Source organism: Myotis nattereri, assembly GCF_964212035.1.
Source record: "Myotis nattereri genome assembly, chromosome: 11".
NCBI lineage: Eukaryota > Metazoa > Chordata > Mammalia > Chiroptera > Vespertilionidae > Myotis > Myotis nattereri.
In genome coordinates, this window is record NC_138086.1 from 28,015,015 (window position 1) to 28,036,680 (window position 21,666).

General features: G+C 38.9%; 1 protein-coding gene across 2 annotated transcripts in view; it reads right to left on the reverse strand.

Annotated features, from left to right (window-relative positions):
- DGKI (diacylglycerol kinase iota) overlaps positions 1 to 21,666 on the reverse strand; it is a 196,126-nt gene that overhangs the window by 69,425 nt on the left and 105,035 nt on the right. For both annotated transcript variants that reach the window (XM_081102141.1, XM_081102140.1), the window contains 2 exons: positions 8,324 to 8,403; positions 6,106 to 6,150 (listed from right to left, as the gene is read on the reverse strand). In XM_081102141.1, coding sequence (XP_080958267.1) covers positions 6,106 to 6,150; positions 8,324 to 8,403 — 125 coding nt within the window. The remainder of the gene's footprint in view (positions 1 to 6,105; positions 6,151 to 8,323; positions 8,404 to 21,666) is intronic.

Below are 21,666 nucleotides of genomic sequence, written 5' to 3' on the forward strand. Positions count from 1 at the left end.
CAAACAAAACATCACATATGTCTATGTGTATAGCTTTGTATAGATTTGGAAAAAGGTGCAAAAGGATGCATAGCAGAAAGATGCTATACTAATGTCTACTTTAGGTGGGGAGTTGAAAACCAAGCAGAAATCTAGAATTGTATACAATCAGAAAACTAAGATAATCCAGGATTATAAAACCTGTCAGATTTCATGACATAAATAGTTAATGAAAGTCAAGAAAAATGCCTTAAGGATCTTCATTTTAAAGACAACTGCATATTTGGATGGATTAAATGGAGCAGTAATTAAGAGAAGCTGATTGTCAAAAAGGAATCACATGCCCTAGCTGGTTTGGCTCAGTGGATAGAGCATCAGACTGCTGACTGAAGGGTCCCAGGTTCAATTCCAGGAAAGGGCACATGCCCAGGTTGCGAGCTTGATCCCCAGTTGGGGGCATGCAGGAGGCAGCCGATCAATAATTCTCTCTCATCATTAATGTTTCTCTCTCTTCCTTTCCCTTCCTCTCTGAAATCAATAAAAACATACTTTTTAAAAAAAGGAATCACAGTAACTTAAAGGCAGTCCATGAACTTCTTTCTAACATTCTTCACTAATGATGGCCACATAGGTGACTAGGTTCTTATATACTCAGGATTCACATGATTCCTACATCTTGTCTATCTACACGCCTTCCTTTCCTACTCAAGAAGGAGAATTAGAATACAGGTGAGTGAGAGTGATAGTAGTAAAGAGGTAATCCTGAATTTGCTGTAACTTTGTTTTAAATAACTCTAATTGCCAACACATTGTGGATGATACACCTCCCATCATTGTGTCTTCACAGAGGGCCACACACTCTACAATTCAGGGGCAACAGAAGAGTAGCGAGCAGTGTAGTATGAATCAGCCTTGAACAGGAAAGGGGGCGCGAGAAGAAACAAAACAGCCCCTGACAAGAGGTCAAACTTTGGTCCCAGGGCAGACCTTGATTTCATGGACCAGCTTGAGTGAACATGGCAAAGTCTATGTCACTAAACAAGAATGGTTGGAAGTATGTTTGCTTTGTGAATGTACAGACATAATTTCTGATAGAACCATAAAAAAATAAACAAGCTTAAAAATATGCACCTGCCTGCAGACACTTAAGAAGTGTGATTGTGTGAACGTAGCTACATTTCAGGAGATATTCACATCATTACCTGAGCTGTGCCCCTGTCACATCAATAGCTTTGGGGGCTAATTTAGGGCTTCCAGTTTCTTCAGTCCTCTCACATTGCATAATCAAATCAATGATTCATCAGAGAGATAAGGTAGTTGACTTGCTCATTTTTTGGTTTGTTATTTTTCTTCACATAAATGGTGCGATTTAGATGAATGTAACTGTCATTGCCTTATGATGTAGGCAGAATGAGGTGACCTTGGACATACCATGCTCCTTTCTACTTTAAATGTATTAATCCTCCAAAACTTCATGCTCTATAAACAAATAATATTAAGAAGTACTGCCCATTTCAAAAATCTTGATATGTGAATTTTCTCTTCTGAAAATGCTAACAGAAAATACTTTCTCATGTTAAAAATAGAGTCATATGCACAAAGCAAACCTATTTCTTTTACATATATATTTAAGTCAACTGGCATGAATTATATGTAATTGGTAAGGAAATTATCTAAACCACTATTTGGCATGCATATGCCAAACTTGCCCTTAATTTAGATTCAATTACTCATAGCGGATACATGCATAATTTAATGAAGGCACAGCAGTCCCTCTACACACTCTAGTAGATTATCCAATTAAGCAATATTCACCCAGCATTTAACTATACCTTCACTGTGAATGAAATTCATTTTCTTTCATAAAATGTAGGAAAGAAATAAGCAGAAGCAAATCAGCAGTCCCTTTGCATTGGAAATCCCTGCTTTTGTTTAATAATGTCCAGTTAATAATTACTTTACTTTCAAATTTCTCTCCTGTTTGCCTATCCAAATTTTCCTTCTGCCTGCCTTGACATCTCCTGTGCTCAACCCATCTATTTAGTCATTGTCCCCTCTAGTTTCATCACCAAGTTATATAGCAATGTCTCTTTATCCTTGGTGAATGGATCCATCAGGGATGGTTAGAAATACGTGTTTATGTACTGAAATACTCATTAATATACTTACAATTATTATGGTCTTTCAAAACTCTTTATCACCCACAACTCTTGCAGCAGAATACAGAAATGGGATGCCCATTTCCAAAACGAGTGTTGAAAGATGAATAAATAGTTATGGTGTAGTAGGAGATGGGAATGAGAGTGATTCTAATATTTTCAAGAGCCCTTTTTGTGTGTGAGAAAGTCCTCCATTAACAACTCGTGTGTGTGTGCATGTGCATGTGTGTGTGCATGTGCGTGTGTGTGTATGTGTGCGTGTGTGTGTATTAGCAGCAGTATAGCCTTCATTGTACCAGCAAAAGCAAACAGACCTGGCCTCAGGCAAGTCTTATTTTAATTCCTTCTACAATCCATTTCTGACAGCTTTGATCAAGCCCAAAGGAACATTCTACAAAACCCTTTACTCCTATCCTTTAAGATTAACTAATTCCCAAAATGACTCCCTTAAACTTATTTCAACCCATCCATTGAAAGACTCTTCTAAAATCCAGAATACAAATTAAGGAGCAAGAGATTTTAAAGAACAGAAAAAGATGAATAAGGACAAGATAGATAAATGAAATATTTGTGGGCCAATACTGTTTGCCTAGGACTAGACAGAGTTCTGCTGAAATACAACACAAACCTATGCCACAGAGGAAGCTCGGGTAGGTGTGCAGGAAAACATAAAAAGAAGGTCAGAGGACGAGCAACTGGATGTGGACTCAGATCTGACCAACTGACCAAGACTTTTTCCTTATGGAAATAAGAGACATCTCCAAAGGATACAAATTCTTTTCAAAAATATTATATCTACTTTTACATATTCCAACCATTCTAGTGTTAGTTTTAAGTAAATTCATTCTTAAAGAAAAAAATAAACACTAGACAGATCCCTTTTTGAACCTACTACAAAATCCTATGATATTCATTAAAATATCAAATTATTAGCTCATAACATTCTGGAAAGCACACTTTTGTGTGCCAACCACATTAGTATTTCATGAGTCTTATGCTGGGAAAATGGAGAAACTGAGGGTCTACAAAAAAAAAACAAAAACAAATTGTGGCTGGCTCCATTGCTCCTGGTTCTCTGCTTATTCTGCCTTCCCATATCCAGATGCCTCTATTTCAGTGATGGCGAACCTATGACACGCATGTCAGAAGTGACATGCGAACTCATTTTTTTGGTTGATTTTTCTTTGTTAAATGGCATTTAAATATATAAAATAAATATCAAAAATATAAGTCTTTGTTTTACTATGGTTGCAAATATCAAAAAATTTCTATATGTGATATGGCACCAGAGTTAAGTTAGGGTTTTTCAAAATGCTGACACGCCGAGCTCAAAAGGTTCGCCATCACTGCTCTATTTCCTTCACTATTTTCTCTTCCTGCTCCTCTTTCTCTTTACCTGCCTTTCCTCAACTAGGACTTACATCTGCCTGTGGGACCTAGTCATGTCCTGAGGCTCATCAGAATGACTCCAGATTTTTTACGTTCCCCACTATTGACATTTAAGGCTGGATACTCCTTTTGTAGGGGACTGCCCCATGCATTGTAAGATGTTTAGCAGCATCTCTGGCTTCTACTCAACAGAATTCAGTAGCACCTCCTCCCCTAATAGTGACACACAAAATGTCCAAATTGCCAAACTGCCTGCATGCGGGGGAAAATCTCCCCTAGCTGAGAATCACTGGAACGGTTGAATTAGCTTCACTTCTTACCAACTTTAGGACTTAGGGTTAACAAGGGATATAACAAAGACCAAGAGGGAACAGAGAAAAAATTAGCTCAGAAAGCATCTGTATCAAACAGGGAGGCAGAGTCCAATTTCTCTATGAATTCTAGATTATCTGCCAACCTCAGGAGCACCTGTGGACACAATGCACTGTGCTTGCCTAAGTTACCGGTTACAGGTTACACGAGATGCCACTCGGACGGAGGGGCCTTTGTGTTTTGACCTTAGAGACGGCGTCAGCTGGAATTCTGAGCAGGCTATAAATACCCAACACGCTCTTGCACAACCCATTGCGCCTTGTTAGGTTAATACAAGGTGTCACTTCTGAGCCGTAGTGCTTTGTTGGTAATTCACCATGAATTTGGGAAAGGAAGAAACCACGATGCTCAAATGACTAGAAACCGCCACTGGCAAGGTGCCGTGGGCTCTGATACTCCTTTCTGAATGCTGGTTTTTTCTTGAGTTCTCTCTAGCCCTAGAAAATAGCCAGCTAAAATCCCACCTGCAAATTAGTGAGCTGAGAGGAATTTCTTAAGTTTTTAGACTTGCTGGCATTTATTCATTCTATCACAGTTAGTTCTCCACACATATTTAGTGCCACCTCATACAAGAAAGTTTGTTTAAAAGCATGTAAGGCTTTTTGTGGTCCACATTTCTGACTGGTTTCTCCTACATCACCCTCTAACTCCCACTGAGACAGAGATTCTGATATGATGGGCTTCTGCATTAGGAAACGAAAGATTTAGTATTACATTGCCTGCCGGTGGGTTTTGTCACTTTCTACATAAAACTAATAGCACTTCTATTCCATGTTTTGTAGATGCATCCTCAGAAAAACAGACAAATCAATCTGCATCATCTCAGCCTCTCCACAGCATTTGACACATTTCATTACTTCCTTCTTTTTTGAAATACGTTTCACTCTTTTCCTGTCATAACACCACCTATTCCTTAATTCCAGCTTTCCTGCTGCTCATCAGTTTCCATGACTCTTCTTTTTTTAAAAAAAATATCTTTTGTATTTATTTATTTTTATCATTGAAAGTATTACATGTCTCCCTTTTTCCCTATGGACCCCTTCGTGACCGTACCCCACGCCCCAGGCCTTCACCACACTATTGCCTGTGTCAGCCAGTCTCAGGGTAAATTAGGCTGCCTTGCTGAGGGTACAGGGTGTCCATTTGCAAGGGAAAGAAGCTTCCTAGAGGCTACAGGTATAGGATTGTAGGAAATGTTGTTTTGTTGTTTATGCAAAAGGATGCTAAACTGAAAGTTTTAGGTATAGCAAAATAGACACCAAAACCTCCAGGGAGGTGCTAATCCGGATTTACAAGTTTAGACATATTTAAACCCCTCCTCCACATGAATGTAGAAGGGCCTAGGAGAGGAGTAATTTGGAGGGAGTCACTGGCATGCTCTGACTCCCACACCCGCCTCCCAGCGGCAAGTTCATGGGCCCTCTCAGTTCAGGGTGACACTGTGCACTGGGATCTGAGTCCTGCCTGAGAAATCTAATGGGAAGAGGATGGCTGGACAGGCCTGTGCAGGACAGTAGAGGTGGGAAGGGGCTGGAGGAAACTGAGCACACAGAGACTGTTTAGGCGAAGAACATCTGAGTGTTCTGCTTGGACTGGATGCAGGCCATTAGGGAGAGGCTGGGTTCACTGGATCCTGTCCAAAAGGCCAGAATGGGCTGATCAGATTGCATTTTAGGATGTTTGCCTGATTGATGGTTGAGGGAGGCAGAGAATTCACTTGCCTGGGAGTAAAGGAGAATCGTACAGCCCTGGTTGCTAACATCTGTCATCTTGGACCAGGGAAGCATCTAGTCTAGAGGTGAGGACCACAGAAAAGAAGAACAGAGCCAAACGACCAGCAGAAAAAGGACACGTGAAACATGGCCAAATGCCACGTGAAATCCACCCCTGATCTGAACTCTCGCTGATGGGAATCAACAGACTCCTGCCCTGTCAAGTTAGAGTTGAGTTTTCTAGCATTTGGCACTGAGAAACCCCTTCATTATACAGTCTTTTCTAAATGACCTGGGAGAAAAACCACAGCCCCAATTTGAGCTAGACTAAGAATGTTCAAAACCAAAAAAAGGCAAAGGAGTCACAATGCCAACTTCACTAGGTTCTCAGCGTAAACCCTCTCTCTAGGGAAGTTGTGGACTCTAATCCAAATGAGACATTCAACTTCTTTGGGCCAAAAGGCAAGAAGCAGGGAGAGTCAAGTATGTGTTACCTGGTAATGAACTCTGTGGGAGCCAGAAGAAACTGATTGCAGGTCCTAGTGAGAAAATGGAAAAAATATAGTTTGAATAAGCTGCTGCTACAACTCTACCCCCTGAACTCCCAATTTAATATTATTAAAGTCATCTGGAAAGTATCTAACCCACCCAAACTCCTCAAGGTTAAACAAAGAAGACAATGCCAAAAATAATAAAAGCACACCAAGCTGGGCTGAGAGAAGAAAGGCCATTCGGCTATAGACACTTTTAAACAGTGTTTACAGGTGACTGATAAATTACAGTTCCAAGGAACAAGAAGACCAAAAGGAAAAGACAGCAACTTTGTTCTAATAAGCGGGGTCATGTTTAATTTGCACCTGATCTTTTGGCTTGTGAAGAAAGCTTCTAAAAGTCCCCCTTGAAGCACTCAGAAAAAATTGATTTATCTTAGACCAAATACATACTGTCCTGGTAATTATGTTTATACTGAGAAGTTGCTCAGCAAACACGGGTTTTCACAGACCGCAAAGAGAAAAATCACCAGAGCTCCTCCGCATTAACATGGAGAGCAAATTAACAGGGCTGAAATTAATGAGGTTTTACGGGCAGATTCTGAGAGCCTGGCTCCCTTTATAAAGTTTTATAACTAAGTTGTCGCCATCCTCATGTCCCGCAGGCTTCTTTGTTAATGAGTGTATTGCTTCTATTCACAAATGTCAGCAATCCTGGGTAACTTTGTTCTCATACCTGCTTCCCACTAGGATTCATCAACTTTCTCTCTGTGCCCAAGGTAGTGTTAAAATGTTGCCTCTATGAGTTCACTCTTTCCTCCCCCCCCCCCCCTTTTTTTTGAATCCCACTTCTTGTGGAATATTGGTGTAATGAACATGGCAATAAGTTGATCTTCAACAGTTATGTATTTTAGCTACTGTGAAATCTCGTTACTCGAGTGTTAAGGAAAAAAAACATTCGGTAGCATTTATGATTAACTTTCGATTGCAGATTCATTGAATGTGGCTCCACAATAAAATACAAACATTATTTTGAAAAATGAGAGGCAGTGTCCCTGAAATATTGATTTGGACCTGAGTCACATGCTAAAAAGTTCACAAATTTTAACATGTTACAGTTATCCTTGATAAAAAAAATAGCCCAGGAAGTAACAAGTATAAAATTTGTTGACTTTTCTTCTCTCACCCTTATCAGTATTCAAAATGTAGCATTTATCCCAAAATATTTTGCACTCACAATTTCTCTATCCTTAACAATGCTGAAGAGAAAAATTAGTAATTTTTCACATTACTTTATGCCTCCTACCTGAATTTATTTCAAGAGAAATAAAATCCAATGTTTAAAGCTAAGTGGCTACAACTCGATAGAATTTTAAACACTGCATATCTTCTTTATTTGTGACATTTATGTGTGCATAATGTGTTGTCTGAAAGAGAGTTGCTAATTTGGGGGTACCTTTTAGAATCACCCGGTAGCTTTAAAAATATAAATGTCTAGACTACATCCAAAACAAGTGATTCTAATGTGCATCTTTAATAAAAAAAAAAAACAATGATAAAGAAGTAGCTATTTATGCTCTTTACCATTTGTAAAATGAAGGAAGTGACTACTCCCCTCAAAGCTTTATAAAAGTAACCCATGACCACTGCAGTGAGGGGGCTGGGTCTCCTGGCTTTGCTGGTGCAGTTTAAGTTCATGGGAAGGTCACACATGAGATCTCTTCCTCTCTCTTTCTCTATGGTAAGACCAGATTGAGAAAAAAATAGATCATTCTTTTGTGTTCTGACACAAGTTTCTATGAAATGTAGAAAGTTTTTCTTTCTTATACAATTTACATTTTTTTTAAATCTAACTGTCTCTGACAAAAGTCTGTGCTAGAGACAAAACATTAACTAAGCCCAAACCTCTGTTTTCTGTCATTATTTATTAGTGCCCTTTGAAATTCCGCAGAGCTCAGAATTACAGGGATGTAGCCTGGCTACGGTTCCAAGCTACGGTGTGGGTCACAGGAGAACAACAGCACGCTATAGTTAACCCAACTGATCCTTTGCCATTTCACCACCTGAGCAGGAAAACCTGTGGTGTGTGAATAAAAGAGAAGGCCGCCACATTTCCATTTCCTGCCCAAGTGCATCATTTCAGAAACAAATAAAGATGGCTGGGAATTGTTTACGCACATGACACACTGAGCAAAATGTATACCTGACTGTAGAAACTCACCTCTTGCAGGCGATCTATGTACATACGGCAAGTCTCCAGGTCACAGTCTCCACGCACAACTAGAATACCCAGAGGAATGGCTAAGGGGGGAAGGAAAGAGAAAAGTCTAGAATAAAGTATTTGATTTTTCTAGATTGGCATACATGTGCTTCTGAGGGCTTAAAAAAATCTCAAAAATATAATTTTTCTTTTGGATAGTTCAATCCAAACTTCTCCCTATACCTCCTTTCTGACCCCAATCTCTCCATTTCTGCAGTTGTCACACTCTTTCTTGAATTCCACCGTGTCCCCTGACACCTGGCCAGCCTTCATTTCACTTCTTCTCATTGGCTCTGATATGAAGTGCAATGTCATGGAAACAGTGGATTGGCAGGACCAGGAAGCTGCTCACAGCCAGCGGATAACATACGCTTCCATTTGCAATAGCCAAAGTACCAGAGAGGAATGAAAACAAAATCATGATCCTGGACACTTACTTCTTTGGGTCCAGTATGGAGTTTAATATTGCTGTCTGTTTGCAATAGTTTGCAGCCTGAGAGACTCACCTATTCAAGGCACCATTACTACCTGGTGGCCAAAAGCATGCATAATGTTGAAAAAAAAAGAAAAAAGAAAGAGAAAAAAAGCTTCTAGAAGGTTAACAGCTTAAAAATCCAACTGATCTTGCCCTGGCCAGTGTGCTCAGTGGTTAGAGTGTCAGCCTGCACACCGGAGGGTCTCAGGTTTGATTCTGATCAAGGGTACGTACCTGGGTTGCAGGTTCGATCTCCGCCCCCAGTCAGTGTATGTGTAGGAGGCAATAATCAATGTGTTTCTCTCACATTGATCTCTCTCTTTCTTTCTCTCTCTCTCTCCCCCTCCCTTCCTCTCTTCCACTATTTCTAAAAATCAATAGAAAAATAGCCTCACTCCTCAGGTGAGGATTAAAAAAAATCCAACTGATCTTAAAGATGGTCAGTTTAAACATGGTAGCAGCAAATCTGCAGGAAACAATAAAGTGAAGCTACTAAGTGCCTTAAACACCCTATTTAGGTGGAGACAAATGTCATACCATGGCTTTATTGGACAGAACTTCCTACTTCAGAAATAACCATAAGATTCCTGAAATACTGAAAAATTATCTTCTTCGCAAAACTTCAAAAAACGCATGTGCTTATTTCTGATTTTAAAAGTACAATTACACTATTAAATCTATGATTTAATAAGAAAATCTCAAAATCTTGAACTAACCAGCTAAAGACCAGCAAGCGGATGATATGACAGTAGGACTCACTAAAGATTTTTTAAAACCTTTCACTCATTGAATTTATTTTTAAAAATCACCAATAAATGGATTTGAAAATGCTTTACAATTTAATAATATAGATAATAAAATACAATTAAAGTGCATGGAAAAATCTTGAGGAACTCACAGAGTAGTAGAGAAAGCATACATATAAATAAAAAATAACGATAATCTAACATAAGCTAAAGTAAATATGTGAACTTAGTCATTTGAAAAAACTGTAGAAGAGAGGGACTAATTCTTGCCTAAAGGTCAGATTTTAGGCTTTTTGAAGATATGAAGCCACATTAGGTTTTTCAGTTAGACAAGCAAGGGTGATCGAGGGAAAAAGAAAAGAGTCTATTTCTCAATGTTACTTCCCAGATTGGTTTCCACTAGAGAGATCAATACCCTCCCATTCCTGTATCTTCCCAAAGTCTTGCTGCATAAAGCTTGAAAGCAGCCCTCATCTTTACAGTGATGTGTAAGCCTGTGAATGAGTATGGGCTCTCCCACCAGAAATAAGGCTTGTTTACCTTTACTGCTCCAATGTCTGGTAGATGTTCAATAAAAGCTTGTAAAAAGAGGAAGGAAAACAGGCTTAGGACCTGTTCAAGTGTGAAAGGGAAGTGTATCTTTAAGGGCCGAGAAAACTTTCCAGGATAGGCAAAGAAGCAAGGGTTTGGAGAAGGAGGAGAGAGTATGCATTGGGTTGGAGCTTGCCTTTGTCCAATCTTCTCAATACTAAGCAAGAGAGGCAGTAAGCAGAGGGGCAGGAACCCTGTGACTGTCATATGTTTGAGATATAATAATCTGGAAAATACTTTTTCCCTCTTTTTAAATATAAACAGAAAAAGTCTTCAGTTGGATAATCATGCATCTTTGACAGAAATGGAAGGTAAGTACCATAAGGAGATACTTTAAAGAACTGATTAAAGTAATCATCTTCAGCTAGACTACTAAATAGATCCAAACAAGGTGATCCACTGAGGTAAGAGAAGAATAGGATTTATAATAACTAGTCCATAAGGAATGATGAGGAAAAGCTACAATCTTGGCCTAAAATATAAGTCAAAGTGTATGGCAGCAGAATATAGTAAAAATTAACATGAGAGCCCATGTTAAAATCTTGCTGAAGGATAACTTCTTTTAATTTCAAATGTGTAAATGTAAAGGAATAAAATTTAATCAATATTTAACTATTTACTTAAATTAGGAGACATTCTATAGGAACACTGGAATCCTGTCAACACCCCTGATTTCCTTCTATTATCAACCCTTGGGTTAGTCTGCTCATACATTCAATGTACTTGGTAGCAGATATTTTAAATTACAATTAGACAATGGATATTGCAGATATGGAATCAACAAGGAATAGCCAGGGAAAGTTTTCAAAGATGTGTCATTCACTTCTACTATGAGTATAAAATCAGCAACTTTGCCTGTTCCTCAAGAAGCTTATTAAGAGAAACCATGCTTTTTATTATTAGCTATTTACTGTCATTTAAAAAAAAAGGCCTCCTCTACCACAATGTCATTGCATGATTACTGACAATTGTTCAATTTATCCAGTGTGTGGTAGAAAGGACTTATAGCCATTCTCTCTGGGATTCAACTCCCAGCACTGATTTGGTCTTAAGAATTACCCACGGTAGCTATTTGGTCATGGAAGTTACTCAATTCCTCTGATCCTTGGATTGAAGACTATGGTCAGTAGGTATCTTCTAGGACTTTGTGACTATTAAATGCAACACTATAACTAAAGATGAATAACCAAAACATCGATTACTTCTTCACTCCCTTGACTCTCTTTCGAGCATCTTTAGCTAGAAAATGGATTCATCCAATCATCAATCTTTTAATTTGTCATAATACTATAAAGGTTAGCTGGTAATAGTTCTATAAGTTATATTCCTGCTTACTTAAAACTAACTTCTACTTTTCTGCAATGGGAAACATAATTGTAATGTAAAAATACTGTAATCTAACATTTCCATTGGGGGCTTTACATGGTTAAGAGAAAGCAAAAGTTGTAGGAAATTACCACCTTCCTTTTCTCTTTGGATCTTCCTTTTCCCTACCCAGTTGGATCACATGTGCTTCCTAATTTCTAGTAACTGTATTCCTTGGCTGGTTGAGGACAAATTTCTTTTCCTTACTCTACACCCTACCTTTCTAATCCTCGCTTTCTTATTCACTTCTCTGTCCCTCCTATCAAACATGCTCTCTGATGATTCTTGATTCTTGAGTATAAATGACTAATAATTGATTAGTGTTAATCCTCTAAGGAGCACTTGAGTTTTAACATGTCTGACATTTGAGCTAACATAATTGTCACAGGCGGAATTGTGTGTGCCCCCAAAACTGATACGCTGAAGCCTTAACGTTCAAAGTGATGGCATTTGCAGATGCAGCCTTTGGGAGATAACTGGGGTTAGAGGAAGTCATGAGGGATGGGACCTGATAAGAAGAGATACCATAGAGTCTTCCCTTGTGGGCACTCTGTCCCTCTCTCCCCTCCCGCTACCATTTGAGGACATAGCATGAAGGCTGCCATCTATAGGCAGGAAGAGAGCAATCACCAGAAACCAAGTCAGCCAGCACCTTGTCATGGACAGTCCAGCCTCCAGAACTGTGAGAAAATAAATGGTTTAAACCACGCACGCTATGATATTTTGTTATGGTAGTAACCCTAGCGGACTAAGACAATGATAAAGCTTTGATAAATTTAGGTACAGAAATATGAAAGACATTATGCAATTAACTGGCAATCCTCGGCCCTGAGAAAATTATCCTACCAATTACATCTTCCCAGCCAACGCATGAGCCTTGATCTGGCACCCCTCTCAGGCTTGACCCGACCTCAATTAACCCCCTTTCCCTATTTCAGTTTATATAAATGCTGCATAATTCAGACTGTGATTAAGTTAATTGGTTAAAAAATCCATTATATATTTTATATGTGCGTGCTCTGGATTTTATCTGTGGAATAAAATGCCAAAAGGTCATACAAATTAATTTGGCTTTTTATACTTGAAGTTAGGACTACTTGGACTCATTATGCAAATTTATGCCAAACAGTGCATATATTAACATCATTCATCTTCAACAAATCCAAAATCTTCTAGCAACCACTCCACAAGTATACTCTTATCTGTAAAAAACTTCCAAAGTACATGCACTAAAATAAAGTATTGTTTCTAAACTATAGATTTCCCCCAAAATGATAAGCAGAGTCAGGGAAGAGACCAAGCTCAGGTATCCTACATATGGGTTTGAATTGCCCAAAACTTGAAAAACCAAAGTTTTAAAAAGCTATTAAATTGAAATTTCTTAGAGTTTTTTTTAACATGATTTTATTGATTTTTAGAGAGAGAAGAAATGAAAGGGATAGAAGCATCGATGAGAATCATCAACGGCTGCCTCCTGCACGCCCCCTACTGGGGATTGAGTCTGTAACCTGGGCATATGCCTTGACCTGGAATTCAACCAGCTACCTCTTGGTCCATGGGTTGACACTTCAACCACTGAGCCACACTGGTCGGGCTAGAGTTTTTAAGAAAACCTGAACAATGTTTTACAAAGAGTTGGAGGTATGATGCAAAAGACAATCCAACAATTTCCTCAAGTGAATTAATTATTTGACTGAAGAAAAACAAAAGACCCTCGTGGACCAACTCAGAGATGAAAGCCCTTCCCAGAGATCTCTGCAGCAGGTTCTACTCTGGGGCAACCATAAGGATGTGCCTGAATTGCATTGAGGCCAATGAGTTCACAATGGAAGGGACTCTGAGGTAAGTAAAAATACAAATGTTGTGACTTCCCAGGTGCAGACCTATTTCCCGTGGCCTGAGCAAGGAGCTGGTCCTGGCGCAGGTGATCTGAGGCCAAACCTGCTGGCTCAGAGAATTGGCAGTGAGAGGAGAACAGGACGTGGTCTTATATTAGTGAAGAGCCCTGCCCCTCTAGAAAAGCCAGCGGGGGCAGAACAGACCTTTACTATCACCTCCTCAGGGTGATAGTGTAACCCGTTTTATAGTTAAAGATACACAAACTTCAGTCTTGTTACAAGGGTTATACTGTATACACATGAAGCAATGTGACACCTTTAGGCCTGGGAGCAATAAATCTGGTTGAACAGGAAAATGATAATAATGATTATATGATCTAAAGAAGGAAAAAAAGAAAAGGGAAGAGGAAGAATAAGAAGATGAGGGGGATGAAAGGAAAAGGGGGAAGGAGAGGCCAAGGAAGAGAGGAAAGAGGAGGAAACTTACATAATGAGGTAACCAGCTCATCATTTTATTGCATCTTTGTCTCAATCCTAAGAGGTGAACATCAATACTCCTATTTTTAAAACGAGAAAACCGAATCTCAGAAAGATTAGGTAACATGCCCTGAATGCAAATATCACAGCTACTAAATGGAACAAAGATTTCATCCCAAATTTCTTTCACTCAAGAGGCACTATTCTAAACCATTCCTACTTCCCATCAAACATGGGCCACACAAAGAATGAGGTCTCTCCAAGCTTTCAACACCGAGCTCAGGGAAGTGAAACCAAGAAAGCCTACCACAAGCTGACCAAGGAGTGAGGATGTAGTTAAAATTATACAAGAACTGGGAAAAATGTGATCAGCAGGTGGCAGAGCTATGGTGAACAATTCCAGGCAAAGGAGCAGGACCATGGGACTCAGAAACTATGAGTAAAGTCAAACATATTTTCATAACCACACTTGGCAGTAGTGGAGGCACATTTAAAGACTTCCCACTTCCCTCCCTTTCTAATAGGCCAGTGGTCGGCAAACTGCGGCTCGCAAGCCACATGCGGCTCTTTGGCCCCTTGAGTGTGGCTCTTCTACAAAATACCACGTGCAGGCGCGCACGTACAGTACGATTGAAACTTCGTGGTCCATGCACGGAAGTCGGTATGTTGTGGAAGAGCCACACTCAAGGGGCCAAAGAGCCACATGTGGCTCACAAGCCGCAGTTTGCTGACCACTGCAATAGGCCAACTGCAAGCGGCCTGACAGTCTGTGAATCAAAGTTATCAAAACTGTTGACAGCCTTGCGATAACCTTGTACTTAATTTAGGGTCCATAGAATTAAACTAACTGTTGCTTACTTTACAAAGAAATGCAACTATAAAACTGTGAGCAGGATGTTAATCATTATGGGAACAGAAGAGATAATAGGAGTCCATCAGACTTTAATCAGAATTGTTTTTGGAAAAATCACATGACTTTTTTTGCTATTAAAATCTTTGCATTAGAATTTCCAGTATTGAACTGGAGAGCTGATTGACAATGAACATAAACCAAACATACAACTCAGGTTCTCATGTCAGGTGGGAAAAGTTCATTCCTACAGATGAACAAGCTATTCAAAAGTGTTTTCCATGGATTTTTTTGATACAGTGTTTACATGAATTTCAAACATGGTTAACATTTGACATTATTAAGTTGGTAGTTTCTGCTATAATGGGTATCTTATTGCATTCACTTGAATGTTTAATTATTCTTGGTAAACTTCTACATTCAGGAAAATTATAATTACAGACACTTTTGATTATTCAATTAGATTACCTTGCCCTTGATTCTTATGCGAAGACTCTATATAAAGTAAATAATCATCGTTCTAGTAAAAAAAGGGGGGGAGGGGGACAACAGGCCCAAAATGGAGTCATTTGTGCTAAGTCCCATGTCAACAACCAAGACTTAATACCTAACCTCATTGCAGTTTTAGCTTCTCCCAGAAATGTGACCTTTACCCAGTTAATCAGAAATGATCAGATCAACACCAGTGAGGTAATCTTTGGGAGAGATCCCTGCCTTTCCCTAAAGGAAGGTGACCTTGCCTGAAACAATGTGCAGAACTTTCTTACTTCACCTTCTTTCTGATTATAAAAGCCTTCCATTCTGTTTGCTATCTAGGATGCTGCTTAATTCACGAATTGTTAAATAAAGCCATTTAGATCTTCAAATTTACCCAGTTAAATTTTGTTTAACAGTATCTACCTGTCTGGGTTATAGTAAAGATTAAATAAGTCAGTGCTGATAGAGCATGTAACATCTGAAAATCCATCCTATATTCACCCTTCTAAGCCTTAGTAAATCAATCATTTCCCTAATTCTAATATCAGCATGTACTGGTCATTCGTAAAGCCTCAAACCAATTTCAGCAGACCAGATGTGGAGACTTTCACAGCAGATAATGTGTCCTACCGGTTCCTAAAGGCTCCAGCCTACTAAACCAACGCATGTCAATAAAAGAACAAAACCTACAAGGAGATGAGAGGAATCACAGGTGGGTGCTTTATGACACAAGCAAAGACTCAGAACCAAAGCAAGAAAGAGCCACCTTTGCCACTAAATCCACATGAAACTCTTAACAGGATTTTTCAAAAGGGAGAAAATGCATAACAGCTAATTCCTTCCCTGCCAGATACTGTGATGTGTTCAGCAAGGTGTTACTATGAAAAGGGCTGAAAGCTCAGCATTTAAAAATAAAAAGAAAGGATTTAATTTTGTAACACATGAGCAATTACAGTGCAATTCCTGTTAAAACAGAATTGCAGCTAAATGGGGCTATTTACCTGTTCAAATTACACACAAAACTGTCTTCAGTGGGATCATTAAAAGATGGTATGAGACCTTCTTTTTTAGAAAAAGCTTCTCAGACCTGCAGGTGTTTGCAAAGATTGGGTTTTAAGCTCTAATATATACGTAAACATATTACAATTGCAGAGGCTCTGCTGAGGCTAAATAAAAAAGCTGTCACTTTCTGAAAAGAACAATAAATAAATCACAGAGTTAAAATTCATGAAATAGGAAAGTATTTGGAACAGTATGGTAAACCATCAAAAATATAGATCGTTTTAGAATGAATGCATTTTATGTTAATACTCAGAGATACATTTTTTAAAACTTGACATTTTCTTAAGCATCAATTTTAAGATTTATTGAGGTAATCAATTCAGTTTATGTCAAGTACTCATTTTCTTTCCATCAATCTAGATGCAGACTTAGGAAACTTAGGTCTGAAAAAGAAACTGTTGCCTAGAAAATAATATAAGAGAAAAGCTAGGTAAGCTTTGTTTTGGTGATGACATTTTAGATACAACACCAAAAGCAGGATCCATGAAAGAAAAAAACTGATAAGTTAGACTGCATTAAATGAAAACTTCTGCTCTGTGAAAGACACTGTTAAGAAAATGAAAAAACAAGACAGACTGGGGGGAAAACATCTTTGTAAAACACATATGTGACAAAAGACTGGTATTCAAAATATAGCAAGAACTCTTAAAACTCACAAATAAGAGAGTCAATTGAAAAGTGGGCAAAAGATCTGGACATTGCCCCAAAGAAGATGTATAGATGGCAGATGCCCATATGCAAAAGCTGCTCAACATCATATGTCATTAGGGAATTGCAAATTAAAACCACATACCAGCATCACATACCTATTAGAGCAGCTAAAATTGAAAAACTGACAACATCAACTGCTGGTGAGAATGTGGAGCAGCAGGAACTCTCATTCATTGCTGGTGGAAATGCAAAAGGGTACCTCCACTTTGGAAAATAGCTTGTCGGTGTCTTTCAAAAGTTAAAAAAAAAAATACCTCTTAACCACAAGATCTAGCAATTTCACTCCTTGGTATCTACCCAAATGAGATGAAACCTATGCCCCACCAAAATTTGCACATGAGTGTTTATAGCATGTTTACTCATAATTGCCAAAACTTGAAAGCAATCAAGAAGTCCTTCAGCACTAGCTGGTTGGAGCATCGGCTCACAGGCAGAAGGGTCTCAAGTTTGATTCTGATTAAGGGCAGGTATCTCCATTGCAGACTCCATCCCCAGGTCCCTGGTTAGGGCGCATGCAGGAGGTAACCAATGGATATGTCTCTCTCACATCAATGTTTCTCTCTGTCTCTTCCCCTCCCTTCCACTCTTTCTAAAATATCAATGAAAAAATATCCTCAGGTGAGAATTACAAAGAGAGACAGAGAGAGAGTGAGAGAGAGAGAGAGAGGGAGAGAGAGGGACTTCACTAGGTGCATGGATAAACAAACCGGTCATCATACAATGAAATATTAGCCAGCAACAAAGAGAAATGAGTTTTCAAGCCATGAAAGACAATGGAGTAACCTTAGTGCATATTGCTAAGTGAAAGAAGCTAGTCTGATGTGGCTGCGTACTGCTTGATTCCAACTATATGGCATTTTGGAAAAGGCAAAATTATGCAGACAGTAAAAGGACTGATGGTTGCCAGAGCTTAGAAAAGAGGAATGAGTGAATAGGTGGAGCCCAAGGGGTACTTAGGGCAGTAAAACGATTCTGTATGATACTATCATAGTGGATTCATATCATATATATGTAAAAACCCCTAACATTGTAGAATACAACTGTAAATCCAAATGTAAAGTATGGCTTTAGTTAATAATGTATTATATTGGCTCATTGATTGTAACAAATGTACAACACTAATGCAAGATGTCAGTAAAAGAGGAAATGTGTGCTCCAGGTGTTGGGGTGATTTGAGGGGTTATATCGAACTCTGTACTTTCCACGTCCTTTTTCATACCTTACACTGCTCCAAAAAATAAAGTTTACTAATTAAAAAATAAAAAAGCAAGAGAAAGTAAATTGTCCTGAATTTCCTAAAGACAGATACTTTGCTGTTATCAGCGAACATTGACATACAGAAAAATAAATGCCACCTACTTTCTTACCCATAGTGTTAACACTCTTCAGGAAGTCAACAGGATAATGGGAATAGGGACTAGAAGTTAAATCAAGAAGGGGAAGGAGGAAGGAAGGCCCTAAAGGAAAATGGTAGGGGACAAGTGGAATTTTTTCATTTTACCTCATTAGTTCCAAATATGTCAGGGTCTCAAGGAACTACAATTCTAAGTTGAAAGTTGACAACAATTAAACAGAATGAGTTGACAATATTTCAATCCAATGCTTTCCCCCCGGTGTGCCACAGTCCATTTTATAACAACCTGTCATCGTTAACTGCACCCTAGTCACCTGGAACCAACAGGGGAAAGTGACAGGCATATTCGCATTCAAGAGAAAACGTAACACCTGGGAACCGAATACCTCACCCTGCCATGCCTGGGTCTGCCATAGGCTTCAAAATCCCTGGTTCTTGTCATTAAAAAATGATCTTAGAGTTTTAACTCCAGAGCTTGAGCTAAACAAAGTCCTTTCCAAAGTTAATTCAAAATGTCAGCCATCAGATAAAAGTAACTGTGTAATGGTCATTGCGTTGTATGTGAAGGTAATGCTTTCAAGGTATGCTTTTCAGAAATTAGCAGGTTCTTTACAAATCTGGGTTTCAGACAACACATGAAATTCTCCTTTTTATCCTGATAATATACTTCCTGAGATGGCAACCCAAGGGACATGCAACTCACTTCTTTAAAAACAATCTTAAATGTTTTGGCACTTATAATCTTGAATAACAACCCCTGGTGTTCATTTTTACATAATTTTGAAAATGTGTATCATATAAAGAAAGAATTGTGCCAAAATGTCTTCCAGGTCTATAAGCCACTCAATCATTCAGCACAAAGTTTTGAGGATTTTCTTGTCAGGAACAATTCTCATGCTAGGAGTTGGGCATACAACACTGCACCTGCCTTCAAGGTGTCACAGACGGGGAAGAGGGGAGTGACATAACGTCCTCCTCCTAATCATGTACCTTGTGATGGGAATTCTGACAGATAAGAACCAGTGTGTCCAGAACCCAAAGGACTGCACACTTCCCAAGGAGGACATACTTTCACAAGGAGTCATTTCCCAAAAGAAGAAAATAAGGTAGTTGGACAAGAGAGACAAAATTCTTTCAGACAAAGGAAATTGTCTAAGTCTGATACCATCCTTAGGTGCTAAGAAATCAAGGCATAAAAAGAAGCAAAGATTGAGGACTTAGAAAGATAGGTAGTTGCAGAGTAAAGGGGTATGACCCAAAGCCAGAGGCTTGGTTTTTTAATGCTAAGCAGCTGAGATGTGCCCTGGCAGCCCCGGCCTAGGAGGCATCCAATTGATGTGTCTCTCTCACTTAGAAGGTTCTCTCTCTCTCCTTTCCACTCTCTCTAAAAATCAATGGGAAAAATATCCTCAGGTGATGATTAACAAAAACAAATAAATAAAATAAAAAAAACAAATAAATAAGAAGCTGAGATGCTAAAGAGTTTTCAACAGAAGATTTACATTTCAGATTTACATTGACCAAGGAGACCTTAAAGTCTTCGATTCACTAAACTTTAGATAGATTTTTTTCCCTTGACTATAGGCCCCTTCTTTACAAAGAAGACTTTCAATTGCATTTTTTTTCTCTGTCCCCTGGGAAATAAAAATCTTCTCTTGCCAGTTTTACCACCCTGGAAAAGCTTTCTCAAATACCTGGGAGCCATCCCTTTGAAATGTAATCATTCTAGGAAGATAGTACCTCTAGATCAGCGGTTCTCAACCTGTGGGTCGTGACCCCTTTGGGGGTCAAACGACCCTTTCACAGGGGCGCCTAAGATTGGAAAACACATATATAATCACATATTGTTTTTGTGATTAATCACTATGCTTTAATTATGTTCAATTTGTAACAATGAAATTGGGGGTCACCACAACATGAGGAACTGTATTAAAGGGTCACGGCATTAGGAAGGTTGAGAACCACTGCTCTAGATTCTAGTCTCAATGGATGAGTAGGAACCTAACTAGTTGTTGCTGGTAGGTGACAATTTGCAAACACAGATAGCCTAAATGCATTGACTAACCTCCCCACTAAAGTCCTGTACTACTTTTCTACTAGTTCATCCCAGTGCTTAAAGAATCTCCCACCTGTTTTATAACAGAGTTGAATTCACTTTCTCCTTCCTATGAAAAAGTCTTGAAAATATCTAGTGCAATTTTTCTATGACAACATTTTAGGCAAACCATTGACAGAGACATGAATGACAAATTAATGGAAGACAAGGGGAATGGCAAGAAGATCAGTAAATGACATGAGTAATGGTGAAGTCTGGAATAAAGAAGTGGCAGTAAAGATAAGAGCAGAACGGAGGGGCATATCAGAGAGATATGAAGTCAAAGAATCAGCTCTTTGGACTGCGAGAAGGAAAAGGAACAAGGGTGATTCAAAGTTGTTTAGAGTGGGCATGGCAGTTACAATTTTTTTCTAACTTACTTAAAACCATAGTAAACTGAGGCCAGCTGAGCCAAAGCGAGAGAACAGAGAAACAAATGGGGGTGGGAGGGGAGCAAGCAGGGAGGGAGAGACGGATTAAAAAAATAATATAAAAGTGGCTCTTGTAATGATGGATGGCAAAGACCACTTACAAATGCCTCACACACGGTTGATAACACACCTAAAAAGCTGAGGTTTTTTGCATTGGAATGTTAGAATAATGATACAGGCAGAAGTGGGAAAGACTAGTCTCAACTCTGGAGAACCAAGAACAGAGGGAGGAAGGAGGAGGACAGGGAATGCCCCCCCCAGACATCCACCCAAAGCCTAGACTACAACACCACAGAAACAGAATCAGTTATAGATCCTTTTCTTTTCCTCTTTCCGGTCATCAGCATAAAGGATATGATAAATAGAAAAGCAGCGGTGACAAGGAAAAATTTAAAAAAAAAGATGTTAAAGCAGTCTACTGAACAAAGATAAAAGGAGTCAGTTAGAGAATACAACCCAATCATGGTTAACGTGTTTAAAACTGCATGAGTTTTCTTTGTTCCTACTTCTAATGAATTCATGTATTACCAGTGACAAATCAGGGGAAAGTATGGCCAAAGGCCCAATACTCTTTTCTAATAAATAATAGAAACCAAAGGTCCGGATCAAATAGTTCTATGAAATGTCAACACCTTCCAACTTAATATGAAAGTTTACTGACGATGATGCAAATTTCTATTTTCGATGGATGTTTTCCATTTCAATGCAGATTCCTAATGTCACAAGCAATGAAATTCTAGTACAACCAAATGACTTGGAAAATTACTTGGAGTTCATTCCCAGTGTTGAATGTGACAGAAGCTTTCTACTGTGAGGTTCTAGAATGTACTTG